Here is an 18,250-nt window from a genome sequence, read left to right as displayed (position 1 = left end):
GGGCTGACATAAGGCAAGTGCAGAGGCAGGAGGGAATCCCTACGAGCTGCCAGGGCCACCCAATCCTTAGGAAAATCTGTTTTTTTCTCTCCTCACTCCTTCCCGGCTCTGGTCCTCACCCTCTCATGTTCCCTCCTAATCTCCCTCTCACCTCTCACGCTCCCACATACCCTCTAATTCCTTTCCTCTCCTTCTCATTCCCCTTCCCTTTCCCCAGCCCTATCTGGATTCCAGTATAGTCAAGAGGAGATAGAGGACACTGGATATATCCCCAGTATTGTAGGGCAAAGGAGCCCAGTCTTGTAGCAAGTACAGGGCAAATACATAAAAACAGATGGCAAGGACAGGCCATTCATCTTTGAAAAAGCAGCAGAAACAGCTCTGACTTGTTTTAAAAAGCTGCACAACAAGGGCTACATCCTGGACTACTCAGTGACAAATCCTGCCTATATGTCAAATGAAAGCTCTTAATCACTTGAACACCTAAATACAAAAACATAAATCCCACTCCCAGTGTGAACCCTTGTCTTACTCATCCATCAGATCAGCAGAAAGTGTGGCGACTTATCCTTTAGGCTCAATGTATATTTGCTATTTGGATTTTTGCAGCTAGCTGTTTTTCCTACTCTGAAATGCTGTCTTCAGGCTGCTGCATTTTCGAGCTTTTATATAACCAAATAAAATCATCACATTTGTTTTGCCATTTGTCCAAGATAGATTATTATGAGCCTAGTATATATATTTCAAATACTTTTTTCCAAGGCCTACAAATTGAACACTTCAGATGAATGAATTAATTTTTATAAATATCCTTGTTTTGTTTTTTCAGATTTGGTATTCTGCCCTCTATTCTCAATCTAGTATTTGCATAAATCAACATAAGACCTACACAGAGGCCTTGAGGGAAGCTGAAACATCATACAGAACTTCCCAGCTGAATTAGAGACTAAATAATAAAAAAGACAATGCTGAAATTTTCAAAATAATTATAGTTATCCAGAGAAACAAAAAGAACTACAAATATTCCTGCTATTGGCTTGGCCAAAAATTTCATTTGATTATTCTGTAAGATGGCTCCAGTAATGCTTAGTGGTCTTTAACTTCTTTCAAAACAATTTTGTTAGACTGTATCGTGACAGCTGTCATTATTAGCGTGCATTTAAAAAATTACCAAATTGGTGAATTTTTGTGTAGCCATTTTAATATTGAAGATGGGAGAATATGTGCAATATTTTTGGCATATTATGCTTTATTATTTCAAAAAAAGTAAAAATGCAACTGAAATACAAAAGAAAGATTTATGCAGTGTACAGAGAAAATGTGTCAAAAATAGTTTGCAAAGTTTCATGCTGGAGATGTCTTGCTGAACAATGCTCCACACTCAGGTAGACCAGTTGAAGCTGATTACAATCAAATCAAGACATTAATTGAGAGCAATCAATGTTATTCCACATGGGAGATAGCCAACATACTCAAAATATCCAAATCAATAAAGTTATTGGTGAAAATTAAAAAATATGTCTTTTATTTTACAGAAAAACTAGTCTTTCTGGCCAATCCAATACTTGTACTCTGATGAGAAACTTTTTATGCAGCTAATGCCGCTAAAGTCACAGACAAGGGTCTATACCACATTATCTACACACTGTCATTTTAAACTCTGGATCCATGAAGGCATTCAGCTACAAGTGGTATTTATAAAACAGCTCCCTTTAAACATCGACTCACACATTTGTACTGCTCTAAATAACAAAGCTCATGCCAAGTGCATCAAAGCCTTGAGATAAGACATCACTTATTTTCCAAGCATCAGAAAACGTTCACATGCAATTCTTCATCTTTATACCTGTAACTAATGTGTCTCCATATAAGGCTTTGAACTCATGAAATCTGCTTCCATCCACGATTCTAGCAATGACCTAAGAGGAAAAATAACGATGTCCTTGAGGAATTATATTACAAAAGAATTGTTGCATTAAAGTTATTTATAAGGAAAACAAATTCATAGTGAAGTTGTCACTTTTACAAAATTTCACCCTGCACAGAACACCTTCTCACTAGAATTTCACTTCACATGCATGAAGTCATTCTGAGCTGCTCTGATTTTACACTTCATTATACAAGCAACAGCATCATGTTGCATACCGGAGAAGCAGAGAGACTCCATGAGCTGTTTGCTAGACTCAAAGCTTCAGTGGCTGTTCAAACATACTGGCCTAGGATCAGGGATTCAATTAGAAAGCAGGGTACAGTGCTTAGAGTCAGAAGACAGGCTCCAGCTTGAGGTATCACATATGACTTGTGTGTCCTAGAGTAAGTCATTTAACCCCTCTGAGTCTCAGTTCTCGCTTCTGCAAAGATGGGACAAAGTTGTGAAGACATGATGACCCAGTAGTAAAGTAACCTAATAAAATAATGCTGAGTTGAAGAACCAGCTCTGACTCCCAGTTCTACCACTGAGAAATTAGAGTCACAGGCTGGTTACCTAAAATCCTCTAAGCCTCAGTTTCCTCATCTGTTTTTTAAAAAATGGTAACACTTAAAACCTACTAACCACAGCACACTTCCTGGCTATCATTAAAAGGTAGGTATTATTATTAAGACTTTGAGGCATTCAGAACAGGCCTCCCCAAGACATGCTGCTTTGACTTGTGGATTATTCTGAGTTGAGGGCAACCGAGACCCTGCACGTGCATGAGAAACTTTTACCTCTCCCTCAAAGAATTGAAATCAGGGGCCTTGCCCATTCTAAGAGTTATCACCAACCTATCTGTACAGGCAGGGCAAAATTCTAGCTACTGATCTACTCTTCTTTTTTTTTAAGTCTTCACCCTAGGACATGCTTATTGATTTTAGAGAGGGGGGGAGGGAGGGAGAGAAACATTGCTGTGAGAGAGAAACATCAACTGGTTGCCTCTCCTACACATCCCAACTAAGAACCAAACCCGCACCTAGGTGCGCCTTGACCAGGAATCAAACCTTTCAGTTTATGGGACAATGCTTCAACTAAATGAGCCACACCAGCCAAGGCAGAACATCTACTCTTAATATCCTGCAGATGTCCTTCCTCCCACCCGAAGCCCCAAGGCACCTTCCCTCATCCTTAGTTCAGAATGCCACATAAACCTCATTTTAACTTTCCGTCCCTGAACTTCTCACGTGTGCAGGGTCTCCGACTCTCATGCATATGTAATTAAATTTGGCTGTTTTCTCTTATTAATACAATCTGCCTTGTGTAGATTTAATTATTAGACCAGCTGAAAGAACCTTGATGAGTAGATGAAAGTTTCTTCCTCCCCTACAAGTTCAGTAGATTCACTGATTCTGATATTCTTGAAGGATCACCGTGTGTGTGTAATTGACCTAAAAGGAGTAGAAATTACTAAATAGTTCATCTTTGGGGCTCATCATTATACACCGGGACTGTTTCAAAGAGTTCCAAACATGAAGCATATTCCAAATTTCTTCAGAAACTACTTTATATGACACACATTATTTATATATCTAGTTGGGACTTCTTTCCTATTCACCACATCAACCTAAGACTTCTTTTGCAAGATGCAAAAGCTGAGAAATGAATGAATGCTTCCCAGTATCTTTCTTTCCAAAAAGTGAAAGCTTACACTGAATTATTTTTTAGCTATTTTCATGAAAGGTCCGATTATAAAGTGGAAATATAAGTTATCTGTTCTAAGTGGTATATACCTCCAAAATTGTATCTTGTAAAAACAATCAACAAAATAACTACCATTCTTCCACACAAAGATAAAGCAACTCAAAGGGCACAACAGCCTGGGGTCACTCAGTGTGAAACTACCTTCTACTGTAACTGCTCTACTATAAACACCACCCAGCCACATAAAACACAGTAACTCATTTTCAGAAAGACTTAAACTTTAGAGAGCAGAAATATCGTATTGTACTGCTGTCCTTGTACCTAGAAGCGGAAATCAATGCTCAGAGCATCGGTCCCAGTACCACTGACTACGGGAACGAGGACCAGACTGCAGGCTTTCTGACTGCTCTCCAGTGCAGTCCCACAGCTCCATACACTAGGAAGCTTTCCATACAAGGATGTTTTGCTATTATGGAAAAAATAATAAATTATCATCACAATGATGAGCTGAGTTAGCAAAAGGTAGAAGTCCAGGACACTATTTAAGAAGGCAAGAGTCTACCTTTATAAAATAGTCTCCATTCAACTGAAATGAACGACCATGAATGAGTGGATTCGCATCTGTTTGGCTCATTTCTATGCTTTCGGTATCTGAAACAACACCTTCATAGGTCAAGTACTCAATAAATACTGCTGAACACATGAAAAAAGTGGTTATTCTTAAAAGGATGAATTCTTAACCCTCTAGAAAACTTGGCTATCTGGAACAACTGTTTTCAAGCATATCAGATTGTAAGTACCATTTTTTTTCGGTGCCTATAATCATCTGAAAAGTCAAACTAAAATCCTAATTCTAAAAGTTATAGTTAAATAAGTCACCTTGTTAAATAGGAGCACCCTAAATGTCCAGGATTTAAGACCCTCTAACAATACTAGGGTGTTTCCTAAATAAATAATTATATGCATCCATAAATGGGATATTACATTCATCAATTCATTCAAAAAATATGTATTGAGTGCCTACCATATAGTCAGACAATATTATATAAGGAATTAGGACCTAGCCATGGAAAATGTTTCATGAAAAGCCTTTAATGGTGAAATGCTTATAATTTAAGACAGAAAAGGTAGAATTTAAATATATATACATATATATGCATATAGTATCTCAACTGCATAAAAAAAAAAAAAATATATATATATATATATATACACACACATTAAGCCAATAAGCCAAAATACTAGCTGCTTTCTCTGGATGGTGGAATTACAAGCGGTTTTTGTCTTTCTACATTTTCTACATTTTTCACAATTAGTACAATAATGGGTTATAGTCAAGGGGGAAAGTAACAAAACATTAAGGCAGAGAATCTGGTATTATAGTAATTTTCTAGCTTAAAAAGTACTCTGCCAAGAACGATACTAAACAAAAGACTGCACGCTATATGCAAACACTAAAAACTGGTGCTCTGCACTACACAGACTATGTTGACACTCTGTAACCACAGCAACATCTTCGTCTGTAATCAAAAGTCTGATCTTTGCTATGTCATATTGATCTAAAAGGGTATGTTTTTTCTTTTGGCAATTTAATGACATTTCATCCATTTGCTAAAACAAGAACATTTTTAAAAAATAGATGAAAATTACCAAATTGTCCTACATCATTCCTAATGTCCACATTATGGAATACTATTTGTGAACAAGCCAAGCTTTGTCACTGTGTAATGAAAACTTTCCAATAATGGAGGTTCTTCCTCCTTTCAGTATTTACTGTGTACCAATGAATGCTACACTATGGGAACATCTTTCCCTTATGTGTAACTCCTTACTGAGATCCAGAACAGTTCCTAGGCATGAATATTCTAAACACTCTGGCTGTGACCATGGATACACATATAAAGAGATGGACGGCAAGGTTTACAGCTCACAGTCCCACTTTACATACCTCTCGGACATCGAAGTTCCTCTTAAGGTTAGCACCAACTATTCCGTACAGTTCATCAGCAGGAAATAAAGGATCTTCAGGAGGCTCGATGGTCACCTGCAGAAAATAGGAAAATCCAAATTAACTATTTTGAACATATTATTTGAAAACAACATAAGCCAAAATGCTTTTCAGGAAAATAAAAGAAGAAGAACACGTCCAACTCACATCCATTTTTTTCTGATAATTTAGATTCCTCACAATCTTCCTAGTTAAGTGAAGGGCATGATTATCATCCAAAGCGTAGTTGTCACTGACTCCAGACTTTCTACAGAGTAAAGCACACTAAAATAATCAGATTAGAGAAAAGGAAAATAATTCAGTATCTGAAACCCCAAATCTCTCATCTAAGGATAGCATCATTTTTACTTCTAAACCACTTCAATAAATGTCATTTAATCTGATCTTCAAATGCCCCTGGTATTGCCCTGGTATTACAAACAGGAAGACTGAGGCACACATAAGAAAGAAACTTGCCCTAGAACCACCAGTAGCTGTATGAGAATCCACACCTCTATTTCTCAGTCTTGACCTCCTTCTACTAGACCATGAGGCCTTGCTGAAAAGGATTTCTATTTAATGGCCATCTCATGCACCTCCAAGCAAAATTCTGTGTGATCAAGTTCAGCCACAGATGGCACACTTTCATGATGATATTGGTAACTACAAAATATGTTTGTACCTAACTGAGTTCCTAACGAAGATGCCAACTATGGTCTCTTGTCTCTGAAGACTGCTGAGCCCTCTCCCTACAAATTTACACCTAAGAGCAAGCTGTCATAGGGTAACAAACACAAAGGTTTAATGGGTATTAATAAAACAATTCTATGGTAAGGGCCACAGAAGTTCTTATTTAATTTCAAGTTCAGTGTCAATGAAGTATAGGCTTGCTCTGGTTATTACTTCTTTTCTGATTAGATGGCTTGTTATTTCAGATGTAAATGTACTATAACTTTCTAATAAAGTATAAACAAAACTATAAAGTCAGGTAAAAACCTGAAGAAATAGAATTCTGGCTTATTTTATGAGTAAGGACTAAACTGCTGCAATCTAAATTTTGATGTTTTGTCTAGGGAAAACACCATACCCTTGGGAGACATCTCTTAGAACTGGGCTCTCACAGTGGTTTTATGTCACTCTCCACCTCCCGACTGGGTGTCCCTAAATAAGAGCAGAGACTACATTTACTCATCATAGCCCTCCAATGCCTTTGCAATGGCAGACCCCTCCATTTCTTTAATTCAATGATTTACAACTGCCATATTTTTAAGTGGTTCATATATACTAATATCAGCTACAATTGCTGACTTCTGGCTACACTGTAGTAATCAGAAAGCAAACAGAAGCAGAAGGAACTGCTTCCAAATTACCAAATATTTAAAAAGAAAGTGCTCTCCTGGCCAGGTAGCTCAGTTGTTTAGAGTGTCATCCCAATAAGCCAAGGTTGTGGGTTTGATTCCCCAGACAGGGCAGTTTCTCTCTCAAATAAATACATTAAAATTTTTTTCTTACATTAAAAATAAATAAAATGCTTTCTTTCAGAAAAACTACCCAGTATTTACCAAAACAGCAGGACAGTAAAGCCTTTGATGAGGCATTATATTATGTAAGTCTTTGTGTCAAATTAATTCCTCAGGATGACTAATCAGAGGTATAAATACATATATTTATAAAGACAGAGAGAACCTTTATAAATATGTATTTATACCACTTTGATTAGAAAGAACTCAAAGCAAGTTGTGACTAGTAAATTTTATGACACTGTTCCCCCCAAAAAGCCATCAGCATCTAATTACTGTTCCATAACTTTAAATAGGTTATTATAAGTAATAATAGCTAGTAGTAATAGAGTGCTCAGTATGCACCAAACCTGTGCTAAGGTAGGAACTATTCTTATCTTCACTTCACTTCACACACGAGGAAATGAGGCTCAGGGATGTTAAGTCATTTGTTTAGTCATATGGCAATAAGTGAGGCAGATGAAAGATGAATTCCAGAACCTACACCCTGAACTGATATACTGCCTACAGTTTTCATGAGCACCAGATTACATCTTTTAAACAGTCAAAAATCTTTTTTTTTTAATATTTTATTTATTTATTTTTAGAGAGGGAAGGGAGGGAGATAGAGAGAGAGAGAGAAACATCAATGTGCGGTTGCTGGGGGTTATGGCCTGCAACCCAGGCATGTACCCTGGCTGGGAATCGAACCTGGGACACTTTGGTTCGCAGCCCGCACTCAATCCACTGAGCTATGCCAGCCAGGGCAAAAAACTTTTTTAAAATTAATGCTCCTCGAATACTATCTTCATCACCTTCCCTAGATTAAGCACCTGCAAACAATGGCAGCCCACTCTGTCCTACACCCACGCACCCTATTCTACCTGTGTCCTCTTTCTCTGCAGGTTGAAACATCCACTCTCTGTCTCCCTATAACGGTCAGTGAATGGCCAGATAAGACAGTCACGCTGCATCTCCCCTCACACAGCTGTGCTCACCTGAATGAACAAGCACAGTATTCTGCTCAAACTCAGGCAGACACCCCAACTCTCCCTCTAAGCTTTCCTCTGCCTTCCTCAACCTCCCTCCAGTCATTCCTTTAACCATTCCTCCTCTGGCCTCTAGTTGTAAAACTGGAAGCACACTAGCATTTTTTTAATCCTCACCCAAGGATATTTTCATTAATTTCAGAGAGAGGGAGAGGAACAGAGAAACAATCAGTTGCCTCCCATACACACCCCAACCAGGGGTCAAACCCACAACCTTTTGGTGTATGACAGTCCAAACCAACTGGGCCACCCGTTGATAGCATATTTTGTAATTGTTTTTTAATTCACTCATTTATTTCTCTCACCTGCCTAATTAAATTATAAATCCCAAGGGCAGGTACTAGGGCTAAAATTCTTCTTAGTATTAGGTAGGCCAAAAACTTTATTTGTTTTTTTCCATAAGAGGGCTCTAGTATCGCTTAGTAGTCTTTAATGTCATTGAAAACAATGTTATTAGATTGTATTGTGACAGCTGTTGTATCAATGTGCATTTTAAGAAATATCAAAATTGGTGAACTTCTGTGTAGCCATTTTAATACTGAAGATGGAAGAAAAAATCTACATTTTTGGCATATTGTGCTTTACCATTTCAAAACACAAAAAAATGATTTGTGTAGTGTATGGAGAAGGTGCTGTGACTGATAGAACTTGTCAAAAGTGGTTTGTGAAGTTTCATGCTGGAGATTTTTCACTGTACGATGCTCCACAGTCAGACAGACCGGTGAAGTTGATAGCAATCAAATTGAGACATTAACTGAGAACAATCAATGTTCTGCCACATAGGAGATGGCTGACATACTCAAAATATCCAAATCTATAAAGTTATTGGTGAAAATGAAAAATATGTTTTTTATTTTACAGAAAAAACCATAGGGACCTTTTGGTCAACCCAATACAATCAATCTTTCCACAATAAGTGCTCAATGGGGAAGAAATGCATGAAAAACTGAGGCAAAGATAGGCCCCTAAATCAGCTCTTCAAAAGGCATGGCAGTGTTCTTTGATAGGAAAGGAAAAATATTATACCTATCTGCTCCCCTGGGTTTGTCTGTGGTTTGGCAGATCAAAGGGAGGTTTACTGCACCTGCCAGGTCACTGAGCCTGATGATTAGATACTTGCCATTTACGTCTGAGTTCTTTAGGATACGATCCTGGGCCGCCCTCTTTGTCTATATTCACCTGGAGGTGAGCTCGCCTTGTCCCTTGGTTTTACATTTCACAAATAAAGATCTTCAGCACTGATCTGGGCTCCCTACTCTTATAGGTAACTAACTGCCTCTTCAGCATCTCTACTTGAGTGTCTCAAGCATCCTAACTTACCAGGTCTAAAAGGAATGCTTGATCCCCCTGCCCAACCTTCAATCTGCTCTTTCTCCTTCCTGCCTTCCCACTCTCAGGAAACAAAGCCAGTTCATGTTACTATCTTTGTCACATTACCTTCCTGCACCCCTTACATGAATTCATCAACAAGTCTCTCAATTCCACCTCTAAAATAGAGCTCAAATCTGTTCACCCACCCTACCTTCACTACTACCATAACCATTAAACCACCAGCATCTCTCACCAATAATACTGATGCAACCACCCAACTGGTTCCCCAGGTAGACTCTTGCCAACACTCCAAGCATTCTCCATTTAGCAGCCAGAGGGATTTTTTTTTAATGAAATATTTGGTAATAGCACATTCTGCTTAAAGCTTTTCAATGGTTTCCTAATTACTCATTCTTTTATAAAGAGCCCAAAACCTTTAATGTCCTATTATGATGATAAACAACAATAACAACAATGACAGTTAACAATGTATAGGTACACATTTAAAGCAGGTATTATTTCAAGCAATTTACATGTATCACCTTGCTAAACCCTCATAAAATTCTAGGAGGTAGATGGCCTTCTTATCCCTGAACCCTAGCCAGAAGTGGTTGGATCAGTGGTGTGACGAAGCCAGCTCATGCCTATCTCACAAGACATCTCTTCGTGATTCAACGCTCAGTGGCATTCTATTGGTAGCTTAAAATTGGCTACAGTGGGATAATTTATACTACAGAAGTTGGGGGATGCCATAAAGCAGGGTTTTTTCCCTCCCCTAGAGAACCAGCTGTTAAACACTTACCTGCTACCAAGAGTTTAGCTAAGTTACTCCATGGTATTGCTGCCTCAGCATACATTTTGTTTGGCTGAGAGGCCTGCAGGGATCTTTAGCTGACACTGGCACAGGCACACACCCTAAATAGCAACTGCAGGGTCACAAGCAAATGTAAGTTCTGATATGGCTTTCCCAATAGCCCTTGTGATTGGCAGACTCCCCAGCTTTCCAGCACTGTATGCTACCTTAGATAAGACCCCCAAGGGGCTTACCAAACTTTCACTCCTTTGCACTGAACAGACCAATTTGGCCCTTACCCAGGAATCCCAAAGCACTCCACCCTAGGACCCTATTAAAAATTATGTGCCCCAGTTTCTATCTCTCTCTTTCTCTGTCTGCACTCTGCCTTGACCTCCCTGTGGGACCCCTGGAGGCATCCATGTACTTCCTCCAGGACCCATGAGTAATAAACTTCTCTATTTCAATTTCTCTTGTGGTGTGTTGTTGAATTGCAGCTCACCATCCAGAACCCTGTGCTCCACTTCACAAATGTTCATTTAACCACTGGGTTTGAGCCTCCTTCTATATGCTCTCCCTATATTTCTCCTGTGTAGGCCTTGCCACCTATACATATTTATATGAATTTTTAGTGATTATTTGTGTACTGCCCACCCCCCTGACTATACTGCAAACTCCTTGAGATCAAAGACAATGTCTATCTGATCTCAAACAACTAGAAGAGTGCTTGTCACCTAACAGGTGCTTAATGGATCTTATTTGTTAAATAAGGAACCCCTCTCTCCAATCTTTTTATAATGAAAAAGTTGATGTTCTTGAAATACAACTCCACAGTTCAAAGAACTGAACCCTAAAACAGCAGATTGAGAACAAATAAACTGTGGCAAGTTACTGTATTTTTCGGGCTATGAGACATATCCACTGCCCCCCCCCCCCCACCGCCAAATCTGGGAGCAAAGGGAGGGGTGCATTTTATAGTCCAAATGTAGCTTACCTGGCTTGCTGGGGGTGGGGAGGGGGCAGCAGTAGAGCAGGGTCATAGGTTATTAAATATTTTATCACATTTTTTGCTTCAAATTTTTTTTCCTATTTTCCTCCTCTAAAACCTAGGTGTGTCTTATGGTCCTGTGCATCTTATAGTCCTAAAAATACGGTAAATACTTGGAAAAATACTTTAAAGATTATTAAACAAACAAACAACAACCAATCCTGAAAAGGAACAACTGTTTGTTTCACCTGCAGTGAAGATCAGCCCCACCAAGCTCTTCAGCTGACACCTCTTCTCCAGTTGCTGCTTTAACCTACAACAAGGAGATAGGTCACTCGTGAGAGTTGTCCACCTGCCACACACAAATATTTTCCTAAATGCCTATCTCCTGACTATACCTACCACTCTTTCTTCCACAGAGCTAAAGAACATTTTGGTTTTTTGACTCCACTTGCCTAGCAACCCTAGAAAACATTTCTAAGCTACAAGTGAAAAAACCTGAACCCCGAGTCACTGAGGAACTTGCCCACAGCCCCTGACAAGTGATGGAACGTGGTTTGAACCTAGGACTCCTGGCCTGAAAGCCAGCTCTGTCCCCTCCATTAGGTAGCCACCACATGCATGTTGAAGTCTTTGTGTCCGAGCCCACTGCCGGGCTCCCTACTCCCTCTCACCCTCATGGCGAATCCCTGCTTCTCCTTCAAGCCCCACCTGCTCTAGGTGGCCCTCCCTCACCCGCCCAGGCTTCTTTAGCATTAATGACACTGCACAGAAGGAACAGAGCAATGCTTGCTGATCAGTGGTCCAAGAATATCCCACTCAGAGTTCCAACATGGCACCTGCTGGACTGTATTTTGGTAATTTGCATGTGTCCCTGCCATTTCCTCTGTACTGTGGGTTCCTTGATGGTAGAAACTGTAACTTATTACAGTTTCTCACACTCAATAAATATAGTGAAGTAATGCCTTTTCCCCACCCATGTTGAACACTCCAGTGACTATCACAAACTCTAAAAGGTATAATAACTTTAAGATAAAAAAACCTAAGATTTTTCATATCTAAGATTCAGCAGAATATAACCAAAAAAAAGAGAGAAAGAAACCTCAAGTGATAAATTAAGAATGACTTAATTATAGCCTGAGAATTCTAAACAAGAAAAAACTTTAGTGCTAAGTGCCAACCTGATCCCTTAGGAATTGCTTATTAATTCCTACTTCTTTGAGTTGACTGATTTGTTTCTTTTCTTCAAATAGGAAAAGCTGTCATTAGAATAATGAACACTAATCTAAAATAAAGCATAAAATGACTTCTTTTTCACTATATCAAATGCTCTCTTAAATGAAAATTATTCCACAGGGAGAGGCAATAAAACTTTTCACCTCCAATTATTCCACCCCCAGAACTAAATTTTTGGTTTTCTCTCAAAAAAGTTCAGTGGAAAATAGCATTTGGTCCAGATAATAACAAGTTATAAGAGGTGTCTGGATATTTAAAGTTGTAAAAATGAATAAACAACCAATATACTGTATTTATTTTTAGAGATCCAACTAAAAAAACAAGGATTTGTCGCTGGTTAGTATTTACTGAGCACCCACATCATGTCTGATACTGCATAAGTGCAAAGACAACAAATGTCAGAGGAAATTAAAATAACTCACTCTACGAAATCACACATTCAGAAGATAAACAAAAGATGAGAGAACAAAAGCTCCTTCAAAAACTTGTCTTACCACTATGAAGTTTTTCAACCATTTTAAGCTACTGAAAACTACAGCAACTCAACCCCACATTATGTGTGAAACCTCACAGCCTTTTCTCAATTTCCAGTAAAACAAGTGTCAAAATTCAGAATTCCCAAGCAGATGAGGATGCTGCTGCTGCTTTTTCTACCCGCAGACAAGGCTTTCTACAGTGGGCTCCTGAACGAGGCTCCGGGCTGTGGCAGACCTGCACCTTCTCCAGCTGCCAGGCTGTTTCAAGACACAAGTGAAATCTGAACCCACTGGTAACTGCTCACCTTTAAACAAAATCTTCTCTCGAAAATACTTAGCATTATTCTAGTATTATGATGCTGCCTATATTTCCAGAAAGATTTTTTCAAAGTGTAGTCATATCTTTACTCATTTTATTCACTCTCTATTGAGAAGTGAACAAGAACTACTCATGAAAGCATGTACTGGCTACTACACCGGGGTAGATTCTGAGTGGGTTTTCCTCTCATTAAACAACAACTGCTGTCACACAACACTAGAGAAACGTTAAGGAATAATAAACACCACGGCCTTTCTAAATGTGCCTTAAGACTCTTACCACATTTGAAATGGCAGCTCCTTAGGCTGACCTGATCCTCAATAAAATTTATTAAAAATCCACACAATCATTTGGAAAATATACTTATTTCACAACAAAGCATAATTTCTTTTTAACACACTCTTTTTAATAAATTTGTGTTAATATTCCAAAACCAAAGATGGTTCTTTGACAGACTTTTGAAGCAATAAACTTACCTTTTGAGATATGTAATTCACATACCATAAAATCCACCATTAAAGTATACAATTCAGTGTTTTTTAGTGTACTTGCAAACTCGTGCAACCATTACTGCCACCTGACTCCAGCACATTCATCCCTCCCAAAAGAAACCCAGGACTCATTAGCAGTCGCTCCCCATTCCACCCTCCCGGTCCCGGGCAACCACTGATCTACTTTCTGTCTCTATGATTTTGATTCCACTATACAACACTTGCTCTTTTGTGTCTGGCACAATGTTTTCAGGGTTATGGCTTTACAACAACATGTTTCTTGTTACCTACTTAATATTCTCGGTTTTCACCTATAATGGGATAGTCTGTTGTCAGGTGCAGTAAAGACCTGTGTCTTCACCTACCTTCTATCACTGTGAAGTCCGGGGTCGTGCTGTGCCATCAGCACAGCAGAGCAATGACCACGTTACTGAAAATCAGTGGAATGCAGCTGACCGAAGGTGGGGTGAAGAAGGGCCAGGATGACATCATCCAGCCCTCAGTGCTGCATCACAGGAAGGTGACCAATGAGGTTGCACAGGGTCCCGCTCTCAGAAGGGCCTGTGCTTGAAGCTTAACGCTGAGTGGTCACTCTACTGAAATTCTAATTTATCTTTGAATTTGTGTTCTGTAAGTAAAGTCTGAGAGGACAACGGAGTGTGTGTGTTCAGGTTTATAGCCTCAGCTCTTGGCCGGTCTGCCACCCACCACCTCAGTAGCATGGGTTCACGACTCCCTGCTTCCCTGCTAATAGTGCCTGGGCCCTGGGCCCCGCCCCACCTTCTCCTCCCTGCCCCCTTCCTAATGATTATTCTATCTTCCCCAGTGAGGGCATGGCATGGGATCAGGGGCAGTGGTGCACCCCATGGTGGCTCAGGGTTGGAACACAGCAGCACCATCACTATCAGGGCCGAATTATGTTTTCCAACAGATGGTTCAGTAGGGGTATGAACTAAGGGATGGCCTTTCGCCCACTCCCCATCTGGGTACCAGGCACATCCTGACATGGAGTCTACCCACCCTTGGAGGTCGTGTATGTACTGGGAGCTGGGCTGGTGGGCCACTGGAAGAAGAGCTACCCGCAAGGGAAAAGATGAGAAAGTTCCAGAGATGGATATAGTGATGGTTGCACAACAAAGTGAATATACTTAATGCCACCGAGCTGTACATATAAAAATGGTAGAAATTATAAACTTTGTATTATGTATATTTTATCTCAATCATTTGAAACTATGTTCTTACCAAGGGGGGTCCGGCCAAGAAAATGGTACCCTGCTTGCGTACAATGATGCTTTCATCAGCCATTGCAGGCACGTAAGCACCTCCTGCCGTACAGGAGCCCATGACCACCGCTATCTGGAATCCAAGCATATAAGAAACTCATCAGGTACAGCCCAAACAGTGAATTATACCTTGTTTGGAACCACAGGCCCCTAAACATTGCAGTATCAGGGGATACTACTAGCTGGTCCCTTTACATCATTTTAAAAGTGGCATTCTCTAGCCCTGGCCAGGTGGCTCAGTTGGTTGGAGCATTGTCCCATATAACAAAAGTCCACAGGTTCAATTCCTGTCAGGGCACATACCTAGGCTGCGGGTTCGATTCCTGTCAGGGCATATACAGGAGGCAACCGATCGGTGTTTCTCACAAAAATGTCTCTCTCCCCGCCCCCACTTCTCTAAAAATTCAATAACCACATCTTGACAGGGGACTTAAAAAATTAATAAATAGATAAAAGTGGATTCCTCTAAACAGTTGGAATAGTTTCCTAACTTATTTTATCAAAGCATTTTGAAGGGCTTCCATCACATTTCTACAAAGTTTATGGGCAGTCTCCCTGTCAGAGAGAAGAATGGACGGAAAGACCAGTGGCCTAAACAGCTAATGGAGAAGAAACCCAAACCCACTCACAAACTAGCAAAACTATATGAAAGGATAACTTTTAAATCTAATAATAATTATTTCTCTAAATAACTGCCACTTACCTCACAAGTATACTAAAATAATTCTCCAAATGTGTGTTGTTAAACTGTGTGTTACCCTGAATTTGATACATTCTAAATAGGAAACTAATGTTAGCATCACAGTTGAAAATCTCCCTCAAAAGAAAGTCATTTGTGCTGCAGCTGGGTGATGCACACAGGAGGGCTCACGGCACTGTTCAGTCTGCTTCTGACTGTGTTTAAAATTTCCCATAATAAAAGCTGAAAGGTATTCTTTCTTAGAGATTAGTGTAACAGAAAGCACAATAAATATGGCTTTGGCAGTTACCCCTAGGCAGGAATAAATAATATCACAAAGAAAAATAAGAAAAGTATGCAATAGATATTTTCTTAAATTATCATATGAAAGCAGTTTTTACTACTAATTCCAATATTACCAGTTTTCCTTATGGACATACAAATATCTGTTTTGAAAAAAAAAAAAAAACTGCCACATTAGGTATCAACCCAAAAATGGAAGGCAGCACAATTCAACATTTTCTTTTTTTTTTCAATTCAACATTTTCTATCTAAGTGGCTGTTACAAAAAGCATTTTTCTCTATTACATGTATGTTATTAAAAATGGCTGCAATATTTCTGTCAACATATTACAGCAATGTTTATCCCTTATTGTTTTTACTTATCAATTGCCCAGAAGTTTGTTTTCAAAATATCTATGACTAGAAAAACTCATGCCTGCAAGCACAAAACAAATTCATTGTAGCCATGCTCATAATAGTGAAACTATGCAAATAACCAACATGCCCATCAATACAGCATTTTGAATGGCTAAATAAATTATCAATAAATAAGTTCTTTAAACATCTGAGGCAATAATAAGGAAATGTTAACACTTCATAAATCCAAGCAGAAGGTAGATGAATATTTTGCTCTATTATTCTCTGTACTTTCTGCATTTCTGAAATATCTTATTGGCTTTTTCTTAAGATTCCATCAGGAGCAAAGGACGTAACTGCAACTTGTCAGCTTGTTCTCTATACCAGAACACCAGGCTCTGCTTAAACTATTTCAGGGCTACAAAGAAGTCAAGGAAGGACAGAGAAGAATTGTAATGATGTAAGAACCTAAAAGAGGACACTTCCACAATAAGCCCTACAGAATTAAACAGGCACAGCAGGGCTCCATGGGAACAACAGGAACTGAAAGGGGAGGAAGGAATGGCCCTGCCAGTGAGTATGCAGAGCCCACGGACAGGCACGGAGGTTGGGCAGGAGGAGACAAAGACGGAGGAATCGGTTTGCCGAAATGTAGTAAGACAAAACTGAGGAAAATGATTTTGTCAATTATACATCAATTTTAAAAAAACATTAAAAACAACGAGGGAAATGAAACTGAATGCCATCATGCCATCTCAGGTTGGGGGAGAAAGATCTACCAATTCAGCAGAAATGTCTCGCCAGTGAATAGCTGACAAATTACTGGCACATCTACATCAGGGAATTTTACCATATTCCTAAGGGCACTTCAGATGCATTTTCTCCACAGTACCTCTGGAACCAAGGGAACCACCAATCCACTTCTCTGACACCAGCTAGCAACAGCCTCCCAACAATCCCTGACGTTGGTATTCACGTCCTGTGTGATCTCGTCCCCGTGAGTATGTAGTGGATCTGGTGATGTGCTCCTAGCAGATGGAAGGGTCACTTCTGTTATCAAGTTCTGAAACACTGTCCTCATCTTGCTGGCACTCTCTCTCTTGCCCACTCGCTTCCTTACTCTGGTGCAGCCAGCTGACACGAGGTGAGGTGCTCTACGGTGAAGCCCACGTGGAGAAGAAAACCAGGAAGGCCCCCGGCCAACAGCTCATGAGGAACTGAGTGAGGCCTGCAAAGAACTGAATCCTGCCAACAACCACGTGAGTAAACAAGGAGTTGGATCCTTCCCAGTGAAGCCTCGAGATGACTGCAGCCATGTAAGAGACCAGAGCTAGAGGAGCCAGCTAAGGTGAGCCCAGGCTCCTGACCCATAGAAGCTGTGAGACAGTAGATCTTGTTGTCTTAAACTGCTACACTTAGGGGTAATTTGTTCTGCAGCATCGGATAAGTAATACAGAGAGCCAAACCATCCACCTTAACAGACTGCAACTGCAGCACACATCTGAAAACTGGGACAGTCTTAAACCAGGAGAAGGGCATGGGGAAACCCTGAAGCCAGTCACAAAAGAGCATACTTATTGTATGACTCAAATTGTATACACATCCGGAACAGGCAAATCCATAGACACACAAAGTGGATTAGGGGTTGCCAGGGGCCAGAGAGACTAGGTAGAAATGGAGAACAACTGCTAATGAAAATGGCATTTCTTTTGGGGGATAAAAATGTTCAAAAATGTATGAGTATCCTAAAAATCACTAAACACAATAAATTGGTAAACTACATGGTATGTGAGTTATATCCTAATAAAGCTGTTATTTAAAAATTTTTAAGCCCTGGCTGGTGTGGCTCAGTGGACTGAGCACCAAACTGCACACCAAAGGGAT

At 39.8% G+C, this 18,250-nt stretch overlaps 1 protein-coding gene across 1 annotated transcript in view; it reads right to left on the bottom strand.

The window, feature by feature from the left end:
- The window catches only part of MCCC2 (methylcrotonoyl-CoA carboxylase 2), a 55,640-nt gene that overhangs the window by 14,992 nt on the left and 22,398 nt on the right, over positions 1-18,250 (bottom strand). Inside the window, exons 7-11 of the mRNA XM_028526423.2 lie at positions 15,008-15,121; positions 11,492-11,556; positions 5,772-5,871; positions 5,565-5,660; positions 1,847-1,919 (exon numbers count right to left, since the gene is read on the bottom strand). Coding sequence (XP_028382224.1) covers positions 1,847-1,919; positions 5,565-5,660; positions 5,772-5,871; positions 11,492-11,556; positions 15,008-15,121 — 448 coding nt within the window. The remainder of the gene's footprint in view (positions 1-1,846; positions 1,920-5,564; positions 5,661-5,771; positions 5,872-11,491; positions 11,557-15,007; positions 15,122-18,250) is intronic.

This window comes from Phyllostomus discolor, chromosome 3 (assembly GCF_004126475.2).
Source record: "Phyllostomus discolor isolate MPI-MPIP mPhyDis1 chromosome 3, mPhyDis1.pri.v3, whole genome shotgun sequence".
NCBI lineage: Eukaryota > Metazoa > Chordata > Mammalia > Chiroptera > Phyllostomidae > Phyllostomus > Phyllostomus discolor.
The sequence above is the reverse complement of the archived record's forward strand: the minus strand, read 5'-3'. Positions and strand labels throughout refer to the sequence as shown.